Source organism: Salmo salar, chromosome ssa24 (assembly GCF_905237065.1).
Source record: "Salmo salar chromosome ssa24, Ssal_v3.1, whole genome shotgun sequence".
In the NCBI taxonomy this organism is placed as follows: domain Eukaryota; kingdom Metazoa; phylum Chordata; class Actinopteri; order Salmoniformes; family Salmonidae; genus Salmo; species Salmo salar.
Window position 1 is genome coordinate 20,945,409 of NC_059465.1, and position 17,129 is coordinate 20,962,537.

Below are 17,129 nucleotides of genomic sequence, written 5' to 3' on the forward strand. Positions count from 1 at the left end.
CTTACATTGAACAGGTTTGTCTTGTTCCTCTCGCAGAAAAGTCCTTGTGCTGGCATGTGCTTCAGCTGTTGCCATGGGACACTGCTTCCTAGCAACACATCTCGTGCCCACCGCAGATTCTAGGAAAACATAAAACATAATCAGAAGACTGGTGATATGAAAACGGTCCCTCAAGAGGCAGACCACAAACAAGACAAAAAAAGGTGAAACTGTTAGCTACATCATACCACAAGTTATTTGAGTCGCTCTTTTTCATCTGCATCATCCACTACCTAACCTCACTGTCCTGCTACCTCGTTCCCTGTCATAGCAGCTCTGATGGACACAACTAACTGTAGTTTAACAGTACAAAGTGACTGTAGCTGAAGTCAAGTTATTGACATGAAAGTGGTTCTCCCTTTTTTAAACGGCACCGTTCTCCCTTTTTTAAACGGCACCGTTCTCCCTTTTTTAAACGGCACCGTTCTCCCTTTTTTAAACGGCACCGTTCTCCCCTTTTTAAACGGCACCGTTCTCCCCTTTTTAAACGGCACCGTTCTCCCTTTTTTAAACAGCACCGTTCTCCCCCTTTTAAACGGCACCGTTCTCCCCTTTTTAAACGGCACCGTTCTCCCCTTTTTAAACGGCACCGTTCTCCCCTTTTTAAACGGCACCGTTCTCCCCTTTTTAAACGGCACCGTTCTCCCCTTTTTTAAACGGCACCGTTCTCCCCTTTTTAAACGGCACCGTTCTCCCCTTTTAAACGGCACCGTTCTCCCTTTTAAACGGCACAGTTCTCCCTTTTTAAACGGCACCGTTCTCCCTTTTTAAACGGCACCGTTCTCCCCTTTTTAAACGGCACCGTTCTCCCCTTTTTAAACGGCACCGTTCTCCCCTTTTTAAACGGCACCGTTCTCCCCTTTTTTAAACGGCACCGTTCTCCCCTTTTTAAACGGCACCGTTCTCCCCTTTTTAAACGGCACCGTTCTCCCTTTTTTAAACGGCACCGTTCTCCCCCTTTTAAACGGCACCGTTCTCCCCTTTTTAGACGGCACCGTTCTCCCCTTTTTAAACGGCACCGTTCTCCCTTTTTTAAACGGCACTGTGATCTTCTGTAGAAACCCAGTGCCAAATGACCTGAGATTACAGGTCATCCTGTCAATCTCTGACTTCCTGATTAGCCTCAAACAGTCTGTCCCAGCCAATTCATGTTTACCCTAACTGTTTCTGGGAGAACTAGAGGCTTTACTAGAGGGGGGCAATTCACCCCCAGCTAGAGAGGAGGGGTTCAACTTTATATTCAATTAGATATAGTTCATCCAATAGCAACTTTTTATTTTTACATAAGGTGTGTAAAGTTGGTAATCATTTTACAAGCAGAACGGCATGATCGGGAGGAGAAGCTTCACTTCACTTCAAGTTCCAAGAGGTCAAAACCATTCGTTTTTGAGACAAGGGTGTCACCAAAGCTGTATTCTATTCATTAGGTACAGTACATTGCCTTCGGAAAGTATTCAGATCCCTTGACTTTTTCCACATTGTTAGATTACAGCCTTATTCTAAAATCGATAAAATTGCTTTTTTTGCTCATCAATCTACACACAACACCCCATAATGACAAAGCAAAAACAGGTTTAGAAATGTTTTCCTAATATATAAAAAATAAAATACCAATTGAAATATCACATTTACGTAATTATTCAGACCCTTTACTCAGCAATTACAGCCTCGAGCCTTCTTGGGTATGATGCTACAAGCTTGGCACACCTGTATTTGGGGAGTTTCTCCCATTCTTCTCTGCAGATCCTCTCAAGCTCTGTCAGGTTGGATGGGGAGAATTGCTTCGCAGCTATTTTCAGGTCTCTCCAGAAATGTTAGATCGGGTTCAAGTCCGGGCTCTGTCTGAACCACTCAAGGACATTGAGACTTGTCCCGATGCCACTCCTGCATTGTCTTCGCTGTGTGCTTAGGGCCGTTGTCCTATTGGAAGGGGAACCTTCACCCCCGCTCTGGAGCAGGTTTTCTCTGTACTTTGCTCCATTCATCTTTGCCTCGATCCTGACTAGTCTCCCAGTCCCTGCCGCTAAAAAACATCCCCACAGCATGATGCTGCCACCAATATGCTTCACCGTAGGGATGGTGCCAGGTTTCCTCCAAGCGTGACGCTTGGCATTCAGGCTAAAAAGAGTTCAATCTTGGTTTCATCAGACCAGAGAATCTTGTTTCTCATGGTCTGAGAGTCATTTAGGTGCCTTTTGGCAAACTCCAAGCGGGCTGTCATGTGCCTTTTACTGTAGAGTTGCTTCCGTCTGGCCACTCTACCGAAAAGGCATGATTGTTTATATGCTGCAGAGATGGTTGTCCTTCTGGAAGGTCCTCCCATCTCCTCCCTGACCAAGGACCTTCTCCCCCGATTGCTCAGTTTGGACCGGCAGACAGCTCTAGGAAGAATCTTGGTGGTTCCAAACTTCTTCCATTTAAGAATGATGGAGGCCACTGTGTTCTTCTTGGGGACCTTCAATGCTGCAGACATTTTTTTGGTACCCTTCCCCAGATCTGTGCCTCGACACAATCCTGTCTCGGAGCTCTACAGGCAATTCCTTCGACCTCATGGCTTGGCTTATGCTCTGACATGCACTGTCAACTGTGGAACCTGATATAGACAGGTTTGTGCCTTTCCAAATCATGTCCAATCAATTTAATTTACCACAAGTGGCCTCCAATCAAGTTGTAGAAACATCTCAAGGATGATCAAAGAAAACAGGATGCACCTGGGCTCAATGTCGAGTCTCATAGCAAAAGGTCTGAATACTTATGCAAATTAGGTATTTCAGTTTTACATTTTTTATACAATTGCAAACATTTCTAAAAACCTGTTATAGTTTTGTCATTTTGGGGTATTGTGTGTAGATTGCTGAGGAATTGTTTTTATTTAATCCATTTTAAAATAAGGCTGTAACGTAACATAATGCAGAAAATGTCAAGGGGTCTGAATACTTTCCCGAAAAGGCACTATGTATTATCATATTTAATACAAATTCATAAAAGCGATCTTAATTTTCTGCACAGAGACAGAGCTATTCAAATTCTCATCTATCTATCTATCCACCACACATTCCTGTTACAATACTAACCCATAAATCTAGTATTCTCTGACAAATGTATAATAGCCTGTAATTTAAAACACAGAGGAAGTAGGTTTTGTACTGGAAAAACAAATGGGTTCATCACTTATTAACCAAGAGGTGTATAGACCTGAACATCCACAATGCTACCACTGGTCGCTAACGCTGAGCAGTAGGTAGTCACTTGACATTTGAACAGAACTCCACAGGGAATTAAATAAACAATTATGGACTTACTTTCAGGACCTATTCACTTCTTAAAGGTGTAGGCTTTGATTTTGAGATTATAAATCCATTTTTGTTAAGTCTAAAACACTGGGACAGTAAAATAAAGCAAGTCAGGGGCCCAGGTCCATCTACCTGCCTGAATGAATCCTCTAAAAACAAGATGAACAGCACACTCTGAGGAGAGCTACATAAGTCTCAAAAGGTTATTAAAGAAAACAGTAACAGTTCACTACGCTGTTATCAATGGCCAGAACTCTGCCCTGGCTATTGGCTAATCAAACTTCCTTGAATTGGGACCAGCAGTCCCCATAGGAGGGTCTGACTGGCAAAATGCTTACTGTAGGACGTCACGACACTACGCAGCCTCGCTGTGCCAAACCTGGCTGAGAGAGCACTGCGCTGTTGCCACCCACGCACACCTCTGCCCACAGAGCCTTGTGTACAAAGCACTCTCCTGTTTCAGCACCTTCTGTACAGTCACATAAACCGCAGGCAAACTAGCACAATTTACAAGAGGAACTAGACTCATGGTGTCATAGGGATTTAAAATGTCAGATTTAATGCCACTGATGATAGGTTTACGGTCTGGTATATAAATTGTTTAATTTTCCTGTTTAAATATTCTGTGAATGAATGTTAGTGCCGTGCATGCTATGGGGGGAGGGTGGGCTAACTAACCTGTTGGGTCTTGCTGTTGGTGTAGAAGAAGGCCAGGCGATAGAGGCTCTTGTAGTGCTGAGGGAAGCGGCTCAGGCAGAGGAAGAGAGCACGGACACACATCTCCACCAGCATGTGGCGCTGCTCTGTCCGCTCAGCAGGGAGGGCCTTGGGCACCTCCACAACCTCTGGAGGGGGCTCGGGCCACCTCTGGTGTCGGCTCTTCCCATCGCTGGCAGGAGTCTGGGGGGGTGGCCTGAGGAGTGGGGGTTTGGGGGGTGACCTGGGGAGTGGACGAGGCCTTTGGTGGGGTGGATGGAACAGGCAGTGCATGAGGGCAGGGATCTATGGTCGTCTTTCGGGCATCAGCCTCAGGTACTGTCACTGACATGGTGTCTTCTACTTCTTGGACTTGTTCTTTGTCCTCCAGCAAGATTACAGTCCCGCCCTCGTTGCTTCCTCCCCCATGTGAGCCTTGAGGAATTCAGGGTTTGAAGAGGAGCGAAATATTAACATGATCCATTCTCAATATTTCCTGTCCCCTCTAAAACACAACAGTCATTGGCTCACAATATCACTAAAGAACAACCCCATTTAGCAAATACTAAAGCTGGTGTTCGGGTAGACCTAATTTCCTTAACCGCATTTCAGGATAAAAGGAACAAGACCCACCTGTGTCTTCAACTGTAGGCTGGCCCTCCTTGATGGGGGTGGTGTTCTCAGAGGAAGACGTACTGCCCTTCCCAGACTGAGACTGCAGCTTAACATGGCTACTGTCCTGGGAGCTGGCGGGGTCTGTGAAGGCATCCTGGGTGGAGTTGGAGTCAGACAGCATCACCACCACACTGTCCTGACTGCGCTCTGCCAGGGGTCAAACACAAACACAGGTCTGGCATGGGTGCCAGTCACACGCATGGACCAGCCATACCCATGGATGGGCCACTGACACCCACCTACTCCTTATCAAGGGATCAATCACAAAGCAGTTAAGGTTTTCATTCAGAAATAAAATAGGTACTTGTATCCAAGAATGAAAAGGGGTGTGTGTGTAGCAAAGTATGTCTATTTATGCAAACATCATCAGGTTCATCAGCATGGCAGCCATTACAGTAATCGTACATACACAAAAATCTCCAGACCTTAGTCATGCTTTGAGGGAGGCCTCTGCTTTTACACAGCACCCAGGCCACCTAAAAACTAGCTTTTACACAGCACCCAGGCCACCTAAAAACTAGCTTTTACACAGCACCCAGGCCACCTAAAAACTAGCTTTTACACAGCACCCAGGCCACCTAAAAACTAGCTTTTACACAGCACCCAGGCCACCTAAAAACTAGCTTTTACACAGCACCCAGGCCACCTAAAAACTAGCTTTTACACAGCACCCAGGCCACCTAAAAACTAGATGCCAGCATTCTTCTTAATAAGCACATTGTGCAACCTCAGCAAGAAGCTGAAATCCTCTGCAGACAATAACCAAATTAGCAGGAGGGCAACAAAGTTCTGTGAAAGGAGCTCAGGGGACTTGTTAAAGATTCCCTGTAATTAGCTAAATGTACAAATTTAGCTGATATAGGTGTTGCAAGGACTGCCCCTTAAAAATAAAAAGTGTGGAGTAGTGACGAAGTTTGTGGAACTCATTTTCAGACACTTTTACACTGAGCAATTGTGTCGCTAAAAATGGTGCATGATACTCTGTAATGTCCTGAATAGAAGAGGGTCTTAAGTGCAGTACCATTCAGGGATGCCAGCCACATTGGAGACCTGGGCAGGCAGTAATCATGGTCAAGTTCTGGGGTGGCTGTTGAAGATATCGGGATATGCTTAAATAAAAAACAATTGCTTCATTCCTGATTTGACAATTAGACATCATATTACAGTACATGTTTCTTTTCCTCAATCACACATCATATGCTTCAATTGAGAACAGCACCGCCTCTACTCCCCACAATTGCTTACGTGTTGCTGTTACCATGATGTGCTTCAAACAGGCATCAAGCAGGAAAGGCTTGGCATCCACTGGCAAACCTGCCTGTACACGGTGGTCCATTTCTACCATCTATCTCAGAAGATGTGTGCCAATGAGGGGCCAACCACATTCGGACTGATTTGGCATTATATCATCATACTAGCGCTGACTTTACTGATAGCTACTTTGAGGAAAAATAGTACTTATTATGGATGACGTGATTGTCCTACCTAGCCATCTTAGATGAATACACTAACTAACTGTATGTCGCTCTGGATGAATAAAATGTAAATATAAATTGAACACAATTGCAATGGAAAGCATAGTAATCATTGTATAACTTTTAAATACAATCAAATAGGTTAAGATCTCTGTTGCAAACGTAAGCAACACCAAACCCAAGCCAAATAGTAACCCATAGTAGCCCATGAACCATTTAGTGGATTGTTTGTGAGAGGACTGAATTTGTCCAGTGGCAGCACACATCCCTTGGTATCCACATGCATATACATGACAAAGCAGGTGGCAGAAGCAAGCAGGCAGAGAGGTAGCAGGCAGGTGGGTAGGTAGGTAGGAATCTGGAAAAGGTGACAGAAAAACTGGCAACATGGGCAATATGGCTGCAGTAGTCAGACATTCAAGCTAAACAGGGCATAGGGGGGAAACAAAATAACAAAAGCTGTTTTTACAGCATATACTGCCAAGATATTTTGCAAGGCTGTTTGTAATGAATGGTAAATTTATACTTAACAAAAATATAAACGCAACATGTAAAGTGTTGTTCCCATGTGTTATGAGTTGAAATAAAAAGATCCCAGACATTTTGCAAATACACAAAAAGCTTATTTCTGACAAATTGTGTGCACAAATGTGTTTACATCCCTGTTAGTGAGCATTTCTCTTTTGCCAAGATAATCCATCCAACTGACAGAAGTGGCATATCAAGAAGCTGATTAAACAGCATGATCATTACACAGGTTCACCTTGTGCTGGGGACAATAAAAGACCACTCTAAAATGTGCAGTTTTGTCACACAACACAATGCCATAGATTTCTGAAGTTGACGGGAAGTGCAATTGGCATGCTGACTGGAGGAATGTCCACCAGAGCTGTTGCCAGATAATTAAATGTTAATTTCTCTACCATAAGGCACCTCCAATGTTGTTTATGATAACATGTCCAACCAGCCTCATAACCGCAGACCACATGTAACAACGCCAGACCAGGAACTTTCGATGGCCACTGGCATGTTGGAGAAGTGTGCTCTTCACGGATTAATCCCGATTTCAACTGTACCAGTCAGATGGCAGACAGCATGTATGGTGTCGTGGGTGAGCGGTTTGCTGATGTCAAAGTTGCGAACAGTGGCCCATGGTGGCGGTGGGGTTACGGTATGGGCGGGCATAAGCTAAAGACAACTAATACATTAGCATTTTATCTATGGCAATTTGACTGCACAGAGATACCGTGAAGAGATCCTTAGGCCCAATTTTGTGCCATTCATCCGCCACCATCACCTCATGCATGATAATGCAAGGCCCCATGTCGCAAGGATCTGTACACAATTCCTGGAAGCTGAAACTGCCCCAGTTCTCCATCCATGGCCTGCACACTCACCAGACATGTCACCCACTGAGCATGTTATGGAAAACTCTGGATCAGCGTGTACAACAGTGTGTTCCAGTTCCCGCCAATACCCAGAAAGCCTGATCAACTATGTGAAGGAGACGTGTCACGCTGCATGAGGCAAATGGTGGTCACACCAGACACTGACTGGTTTTCTGATCCATGCGCCTACCTTTAAAAAAAAAAGTTACCTGTGACCAACAGATGCATATCTGTATTCCCAGTCATGTGAAATCCATAGATTAGGGCCTAATGAATGTATTTCAATTGACTGATTTCCTTTTATGAACTGTAACTCATTAAAATCTTTGAAATTGTTGCATGTTGCGTTTATATTTTTGTTCAATATTTACAACAGCATTCATTCAATGATACTGTATCTTTTCACTCATGGCAAATATTTGTTTTTACCCCTTGACGTCTTGGCAACAATGTAACAAACATAGTAAACAATGCTGCAGTGAATATCATCTAAATTATGGGAAACAGAAGCAAATTGTACATTATTGTATGTAGCCCTATGTTTCTATAAGTGAAAAGCCTTTCAACTTTTTTCAGGAATATGTTATGCAAATATCTCATCCTAACTTCCCACTAAGTACAAACAGACACACGCACACTTTTTTGTACGTGATATTTTCACATGATCGCGTCCCCTCTGTAAAATATGCTCTTAAAAATGGTCCATAAATATAAACACAGGTTTAGTGCACTGAGATTTGGTGCATTTTTTATCCACACTTTGGTGAAGCACACAATCATCTCACCACCGGCAATTGGGAGTTCAGAGTAAACTGCTTTTGTCTCCCATCACACTACTGTTGTCATGCAATGCTAAGTGCTAAAACGTAAATGCACTGATGCAACTTTGCTTAACTGATATATATTGTTTGTAATTCATTTTGAAAAGCTGACTCCCTTATACTGAAGGATCTCGAACCATGCTGTTATATTGTATGACAATATTGTCTGTATGTGGACAGTGTAGGTCTAGTAAAGTAGAATCATTGAAATGACTCTTTACAAGGTGACTGATTCCCCACACTTTTAAAAGAGAACAATAGTGTGTACTCTAAATTCAGCCCCTTCTCCCCTTTCCCTCCTCCTACTGACAGGTCTGCTGCTACTAGTAAACCAGCCATCAGTAATACTAATACGGCACTGCAAAACAAGCACTAGACTTTGGATTAGTAATCCAACTGCACTCACAGTAACAGGCACAATTCTGAACCATGGTTTTTTGTTTTCAGATCCTGTCTCAGTACAACTACCAAACTTCCCTTGACACATATTTGTTTAAAGACAAGCTTTTGTGTCTAGAAGTGTCCAGTCAGTGGGTGACAATCTTCAATTTAGCTCAGTTTTTTCAAGTGAACATGCAGTGAGATGCTATTAAAGAGTACTGTGAGGTACCTCAAGCAATTCAGCAATTGTTCACTAGGATCAGGTAAAACCTCTTAATGGAAACCTGGCTGTGTCTTGTCTGTGGCTCTGGGATTGTCACAGCGGGTCTAGAGTTAACAACACACTAAAAGCCTGCTGTGTCCAGGACAGACCTCTACTTTACTGGCCATTACCCCCAATAAAGACACCATAGCTTACAGGGAACATATTGGCAACCAAGTCTAATGTGATAGCCAGCAAGCCTCTTGCATTATTTTCATAAATAATTGCCCTGCTATAATTATTTGACTAGTAAGAACAGTCATCAGAAACACCTGATGAAATCAAAAGAGCATATGATAAAATCAAAACAGGATCTATTCTCAATTTCTTCATAAGAGGCGATGAGAAAATGATCTATGCAGGGACACAAGGTCTCCTGAAGTTGCAACTGGTGATGTCATCAAAAGGAGAAGCAAGGGAAATGGGAAAGAAGGGGGGGGGAAGAGGGTGACAACCACAAAAGTCTAAATATTGACTATATATATATATATATATATATATCAACACACACACACACACAAACAGGCCTGGACGCTGTCTGCCAAACTCAACCTTCACACCTGTTTGCCTAAACTAAACGCTGTTGCTTTTATAGTGCAGTAAAACAATATCCACATATCCTGAGATGCCATATTGCCCATTTTACCATGATATCCCAATCACCCAGTGCATATGGGGTCCTTACTGGAACCAGAGCCATTATCATCATAGTGATGAACCTTCTAACCACCACTACTCCACAGCCCAGTGAGATTCCTCACCCAGGCCAGTGAAGGAAGGGCCCAGAGGCCCAGAGGCAGCGTCTAGGACTGGGACTGTACCATCAGCCTGCTGCTCCTCCTCATGCTGCTGCTGCCACGTCTGCTGCTGCCTCCTGAGGGTTTTACGTTTGACGTAATCGTGGTCAACCGGAGTGGCCGTGTAAGGTGGGGATGTCAGACCTGCAGCGTTGGAGGGGAGGGAGGCCCCATGAACATCCGCCGCAGCGCACACAGACGACACAGAGCAGTGGGAGTCCTCGTCCATCATGAAGAGGGGCTTCTCCCTGAGGTGAGAGAGAAGGGGATAAAACAAAAGGTTGGACCAGAGTGGGGGAATTTCATGTTTTTCTTTTGATTTGTAGGCGAGTCACAGAGCGAGTTTCATAACAAAGAGCATAGATCCCAGGCTAAGTTTGAGGCCCCTCACTTTTCGTGGGACCTGGGCATGCTCTTCTCTTCCCCCCTGGCGAAGGGTCCGGTGGCTGCCTCAGCCAGGATGTTGAAGAAGATCTCATGCTCCAGGTCCGGTTCCTCAGCCTCCAACAACTTTAGGATGGTGGCACTCAGACGGAAGTACAGCTGGGGGAGAGAGATGCCAGAGAGTCAAAGGGATGTATTAAGATGAGGTATACTCTCTCTACATATCTATTATAACACAAAAAGGACACTTACATGTAATTCCTTCTAGATCAGTGTTATTCTAACTTTTTCAGGAGTTACCCCATTTTTTTTTACCAGAATTTCTGCGGACACCATTCCCCCCACCAAAAAAATGTAATGACCCCACCCCAAATCTAATGACACAACCTTATAAAATCGGCAACTTTCGGTTTTTATATGTCAACAAATAATCTTCAATTTATTACATGTTCATCTCATATAAAAATGAAAAGAAACTCAACAAAAAAAACCATCTAATTATCTTTCTCAAAACCTTTCGTATATTGTCCCATACAATACTCTTAATTTTATTTTTGGGGGCGACCCCACTGCAGTTCTCCCGCGACCCGGACTTTGAATACCACTGTTCTAGATGAATACAGCAATAAACTGTATTTTGTTTAAGTGGTTGCTTCATGTGCAAAAGCACAACTGTATGTTATGGCCCAGTGGGGACTGGAGCTAGAAACCCTCTGGTCTGAAGCGTGTGTACCTCCAGGGCCTCCATAGCCAAGTCAGGGGGATTGTGGTAGTGTATTTTCCGAGGGTATCTGGCAGCCTCCTCATGCAGATAATGTGCTGCCTGCGTGGGAAGAAAAAGAGAGGAGAGACACACTGCTCAATCTCATCTGATGGGTGTTACACACAATGAAACACTGGTTACCATAGTCAATAACTTGCAATGGTCAGATATCAGCCTTTCACACATATTGCTTAATAAATTGATGACATCGTGTTAGACTTGTTATAACAGAGCAGCAAAACACACTGCAAAAGACGAACTGGAAGAAGAGAAAAACAAAACAGAGATAGACAGTGATTCGAAGTTATAGAATGGAGCTAAACAATTGAAGGACCGGGTCTGGAGAGGTGAAGAAGCAGTGAAGGTAACAGGGAAAGACATACAGACAGAGCTGCATCATCTGACCTCTAACTTCCCAGTTTCCCCATCACTCCCCTTCCACCATACTGGCCTCCATGGACATCCCTACTCCTTTGAGCCCTCAGACTCCCCCAGTCTGTACAAACCTAGTCTGCAAGGCAGACCTATGAATGAATTGAGTCCACAGATAGTGTCCCCTGCTGTGCACCTGTTTGTAGAGCTGGACGTATTCCCGGGGTGGCTGCTTTCGTTTCTCAGCTATCTTCCCCAGCATGTAATGGATAAGCCACTCTTCCTCATCACTATCCCCCTCACACCGAGACGCCCCTTGGAAACACTGGGACGACGTCTCCAGCATTGTATCTCTCCTCTCCTCCATCTGAAACACACACACACACACACACACACACATTATATCCAATACTGTCAGCAGTGATTTCCCTCCCCTAGACAGATCAATTCACTAAACAATCAATTCAGACACATGATGACCGGAAGTGACAAGGTGTGACATCCTTTAGTTTAGAGAAGTACAACAGAATACAGTGCATATGAGTATTCTATACACTGGTCTGTCCACTGCACCTGTTTGACAACCTCAGGGGGCAGCTCGCTCCTCCACTGTTTGACTTGACGCGAGGCGAAGGAGTGCAGGGCATAGGACATGGTGCCGTACTCGATCCACAGAGCCAGGTTGGAGCTGTTGATCTCCAGGGCCCTCTTAAAGCAGTTGAGCACAGCCAGGGAGTGCTTCCAAATGGGGCCATCGCTCTTCAGCTCGTTGGAGTTGAGCTTGTCCTGGATGCGGCTGGCCCTCGCCAGTGCCATGCCAGCCCAGGAGTCAAACCTACAACCATAGAATGAATCATGCCAAGGGAAAATCATCAACATCACACCATTTAGAAATCACCTTGAAGGTAAAAAAACATATATTCATGTTGAGTTGCTTAAAATGTTTATACTATAACAACAACAGAACTATAGCAGCGAACAGAACTGACCTGTTTGGACAAACACAGATGTCATGCATATAGAACTTGATGGCCTTGGACTGCTCCTTGTTCTTGAAGTGGTAGTCAGCCAGGAGGTAGAAGATCTCATTGACCACAGGGGGTGCTGGAGCGCCCCCCTCAGGAAGGCAAGGTACTGGCTCCTAGGTGGGAAGAACCACTGGATGATCTCCTCATGATCTACTATGCTGATACGGTCAGGTCTGACATCAGTCTTACAGATTCAACTAGAATTTTATACATATTAAGTATTCCATTTGTAAACCAGACATATATTTGAATGTATAATATGACTTGTACAGTGTCATGACCTATAATGAATGGTCATGACGTGCTGTATAGGCCTAAAACATTCTCCATGGCAACATGTAAAGCCAGGTTGAGGCGATGTACAGTCAATTAGCATTTGTGACTCATAAATGCACTGTACTGACCTTCCCAGCCGTGCCCTCGATGTAGGCTGACACCTCGTCCATGGTGAGGATGGGAGTGTCACTTCGGGGCACAATGCCAGAGATCCTCTTCAGCAGGTTGGCAAGGTCAGCAGACACCGTGCTCGTCTTGTAGCTGTCAAACTCAGGCAGAGTCTTGGGCTTGAAGTACTGGAACATGAAGAGGGCGCTGCTCCACAGGAGTTCCACCTGCACGCCATAGAAAGGCACATTTAGTTTTGATAAGAAAAAATATTGTATTGTACTGTTAAAAAAAATCTGTATAATTATTATATTATATTATTTTAACGCATACATACACTATCTTTCACAAGTTTGGGGTCACTTAGAAATGTCCTTGTTTTTGAAAGAAAATCAGTGTAGACATTGTTAATGTTGTAAATGACTATTGTAGCTGGAAACAGCTTATTTTTTATGGAATATTTACATAGGCGTTCAGAGGCCCATTATCAGCAACCATCACTCCTGTGTTGCAATGACATGTTGTGTTAGCTAATCATTTTAAAAGGATAATTGATCATTAGAAAACCATTTTGCAATTATGTTAGCACAGCTGAAAACTTGTACTGATTAAAGAAACAATAAAACTGGCCTTCTTTAGACTAGTTGAGTATCTAGAGCATCAGCATTTGTGGGTTCGATTACAGGCACCATACACATGGTTAGCAGATGTTAATGCGAGTAGTTCCGACCATGCAGTAATATCTAACAAGTAATCTAAGAATTTCACAACAACTACCTGGTAACAATTCCACAACTACCTGGGGCGGCAGCGTAGCCTAGTGGTTAGAGTGTTGGACTAGTAACCGAAAGGTTGCAAGATCAAATCCCCGAGCTGACAATACAAATCTGTTGTTCTGCTCCTGAACAAGGCAGTTCACCCACTGTTCCTAGGCTGTCATTGTAAATAACAATTTGTTCTTAACTGACTTGCCTAGTTAAATAAAGATTAAAAAAATACACACAGAAGTGTAAAGGAATGAATAAGAATATGTACATAAAAATATATGGATGAGTGATGGCCGAATGGCGTAGGCAGGATGCAGTAGATGGTATAGAGTACAGTATACATATGAGATGAGTAATGTAGGGTATGTAAACATTATATAAAGTAGCATTGCTTAAAGTGGCTAGTGATGCATTTATTATATCACATTTTTAATTATTAAAGTGGCTAGAGATTTGAGTCAGTATGTTGGCAGCAGCCACTCAATGTTAGTGATGTCTGTTTAACATTCTGATGGCCTTGAGATAGAAAAACTGAAAAACAGCTTCTGACTGAAACTTGGTGATTCCCTCTAGCATGAGAAGGGACTAACAGCACTGGCTGGTACTTTCTTAAGCAGATGCAGCCAGATAATCAATCAAATTAAAATACCCTGAAAGTACATAAATTGCTTACTCATGTCTTGACCTGTTCTAGTAGAGTCCTTGGGTCTTATGGCTCGGATGACCAACCAGTAGTTAATTAGTCGGGGTTTGCATTCATTAGCTAATTAACCTGGTCCCTTAGGAGCAGTCTATTCATCATGCAATTACTGCATATTAGTTACACTACAAGCCAGTCCCAGTGTGTAAACAACCTCATGACGGATTGACAGCCACCTAGTAGCCAGTTGAACATATTACATGATTTAACACGATTTCCATTAGCTTATCCTCCCTCAAAACAATAGGACAAAACCTGACAGAAATGTGAATGGCGTTGAAAGGTAAAGGACAGTCAGTAATACGACATGAAAGGGATACTGTTGGATTCTGGCATTCTTGCTCTGGTTCTACTTACCCAGAGTCAGATGAACTCGTGGACACCATTTTTATGTCCCTGTTTGCAGCGTAAGTAAAACAAGGGCTTGAATGCCAGATCTCACAGTATCCCTGTAAGAGGGCTGGGTGTTTGACCTGTTGAGCAGAGTGCTCCTCTAGGTAGCGGGCCTTGCTCTTCTTGCTGGGGTAGGCGTAGAGGCAGTAGAAGCACTGCTCCAAGGCCATCTCCAACTCCTCTTTGTAGGGATGGGTGGCCTCCGCTTCAGAGGCAGCCAGCTCTTTCTCCAGAACACAAACCTGAACATGAAGACAACACTAGTAACGTTCTATCCTGATTAAACTATGAAAAATACTTTGAAAGCAATTAGAAACTAATTAAAGCCATATCATAGGTAAACAAAACAGAGGGAATTAACTGAGCTGACAGAGGACGTCCACACAATCGCAGCCCTGCTGACCAACTCACATAGAACTTAAGCAGAGCGCCGTCTGATTTGCAGCACCAGGAGCGGCGGCCCAGATACTCATGCGCCGTGTTGAGCAGCATCAGGGAGGAGGGCAGCATGGGGGTGTTAGAGTCTTCTGAAGAGGGTCACAGGGAACAAGTCATTTTAGGGCTTCCAACATGGATTTAAAGAGGACATCTTTGCAGTTATGAACATGATGTACTCCACCACCACATACCTTCATCGTCCCCTACTGATATGTGCTGGCGAAGCAGGCAGTTGAAAGCAGCCTCCTCGTGCTTGATGATGTGGTACAGGAGAATCCAGGGCAGGACCGAGGAGAAATTAGGCTCCTTGGGATCATCTGGGATCACCATGATGCAGTCAATCAGCTGGAGACAAGACACACAACAAATTTGAATATGATTTTCTGTTTCCAAACACACTCTGTGTCTACCAGATACATTAGTGTCAGTGTTTCCCCGGTGTGCATCTGACCTGGATGAGGTTGTTGGCCAGCCGGGCCATGCTGGTGTAGCGGTTGACGTTGCTCAGGAGTTGAAGGTCCTCTGTGAAGCAGACCTCGATGCCTCCCAGCAGCGTTGTGATGGTGGAGACCCATTCCTCTTTGGCCGAGTGAGAGCTGGCTGGGACAGCATTGAGCTGCTGCAGGGCTTCATTCAGGGCCACCTCGGTGCACTCCAGACACTGACGGTAGTCCTTCTGCTTCAACAGGGAGTTCTGGGGTACAGAGGTGCCGAGAAAAGAGGAAAAATGTCATCTATCTAAAAGTGGCTCAATGGCTATCTATTGTACATGTCATCATGCTCATAGAATGTACTGACGTGATAAGCAATAACAGGGCTTGTCTTTTTCTACGTCGGTAGCACACTGATAAGTAGTGCCATGCCAAACAGAGAAAGACTTCTTAAAAAGAGGAGACTCATATAAAAGACAGCGAACAGAGTACATCTATTGCTGTATGAATCCAGAAGCTAACCTGCAGCAGAAGCAGCTGGGCAGGCCTCTCAGGAACAGAGCTGACAAACTCCAGAGGCTTGACCCGCCCAGAGCCATAGCTGAGGGTGGGCTGCAGCAGCCGCACCACAGACTCATAGTCCCCAGACTCAAACAGACGCTGGATCTCCTCCAGGGACTGACAACGCTCCAGAGACTTCAGCTTCTTATCAATCTGTCAATGATATTTGGAGAAAGAAACTCTTTCTGATGAACCAGACAACTCAAAACCACAGGGGACCTACATGCTCTAACGAGATGGTTGGACAAAATAATAGATCACATGTGAGGGACAAGTGCATGTTATTCAAATAGGGTATTTGTGTGCTAGTTTTACTGGTCACTGACCTCCTCCACTGAGATGGCTGCATCCACACGCAGGTTGGGCAGGTAGATGGTGTACTTGTCATCTGTGGTCCGTGCACGACTCTGCAGCATGTCTGTACACACATCATAGCTCTCCAGGGCCTGGTCCATGTCTCCCTGTAAAAAGACAAGCACACAAAATAAGACTTATGTTATGAATCACATCAACAGAAAATGTTGATCAGATTCGATTCAATGATTAAGAAAAATCAATATGTGAGATTTATTGGGAGAGGGGTCAACTCGGTATGATGCAATAAAAAAATATGTAAGCGCTAAGGTAAATATGCAAAAGAAAACAGGGGTAAATGAAGTTACAGGATGAATGTTAAGGTTACCTGCAGGGCCAAGAAGCGTGCCTTGAGCCAGTAAACACGTACCACCACGGCCCTCCAGTTGTCCTCAAACAAGTACCGCTGTGATGATCCCAAGGCCAGCTGTAACAGGTCCCCCTCAAAGTGCTGCCCTGGGAACTCTGCTTCACACACAACACTGCTCTGGCCCCCACTGCACTTTCTCGGCGACCCTTTACAAAAAGAAAAAGTAAGGAATATACCAATATGGTTATTCAAAAAGAAGCCAACCAATATGGTTATTTCATAAAGGAATACCAAAGTAAAGCGATCTGTTTGACACATACCATTTTTGCCTTTGCTGTGAGACCATTGCTCCAACTGAAGCTCCATACATGATAGGCTCATCAGAAACATTTCCTGCACATGAAACACCAATTACAA

At 44.1% G+C, this 17,129-nt stretch overlaps 1 protein-coding gene and 1 long non-coding RNA gene across 2 annotated transcripts in view; both read right to left on the reverse strand.

Moving 5' to 3' along the window:
* LOC106585560 (calcineurin-binding protein cabin-1) overlaps positions 1 to 17,129 on the reverse strand; it is a 75,232-nt gene that overhangs the window by 52,453 nt on the left and 5,650 nt on the right. The window contains 20 exon segments of the mRNA XM_014171910.2: positions 6 to 119; positions 4,011 to 4,191; positions 4,193 to 4,463; positions 4,662 to 4,850; positions 5,725 to 5,790; positions 9,792 to 10,075; positions 10,219 to 10,370; positions 10,945 to 11,034; positions 11,543 to 11,713; positions 11,920 to 12,181; positions 12,336 to 12,487; positions 12,779 to 12,985; positions 14,699 to 14,860; positions 15,030 to 15,145; positions 15,248 to 15,401; positions 15,508 to 15,750; positions 16,010 to 16,201; positions 16,375 to 16,509; positions 16,731 to 16,918; positions 17,033 to 17,105. Coding sequence (XP_014027385.2) covers positions 6 to 119; positions 4,011 to 4,191; positions 4,193 to 4,463; positions 4,662 to 4,850; positions 5,725 to 5,790; positions 9,792 to 10,075; positions 10,219 to 10,370; positions 10,945 to 11,034; positions 11,543 to 11,713; positions 11,920 to 12,181; positions 12,336 to 12,487; positions 12,779 to 12,985; positions 14,699 to 14,860; positions 15,030 to 15,145; positions 15,248 to 15,401; positions 15,508 to 15,750; positions 16,010 to 16,201; positions 16,375 to 16,509; positions 16,731 to 16,918; positions 17,033 to 17,105 — 3,402 coding nt within the window.
* Positions 5,037 to 5,718, reverse strand: LOC106585584 (uncharacterized). The gene is made up of 2 exons (XR_006761808.1): positions 5,384 to 5,718; positions 5,037 to 5,349 (listed from the first exon to the last, which is right to left on the reverse strand). It is a non-coding gene; the product is annotated as an uncharacterized lncRNA (long non-coding RNA).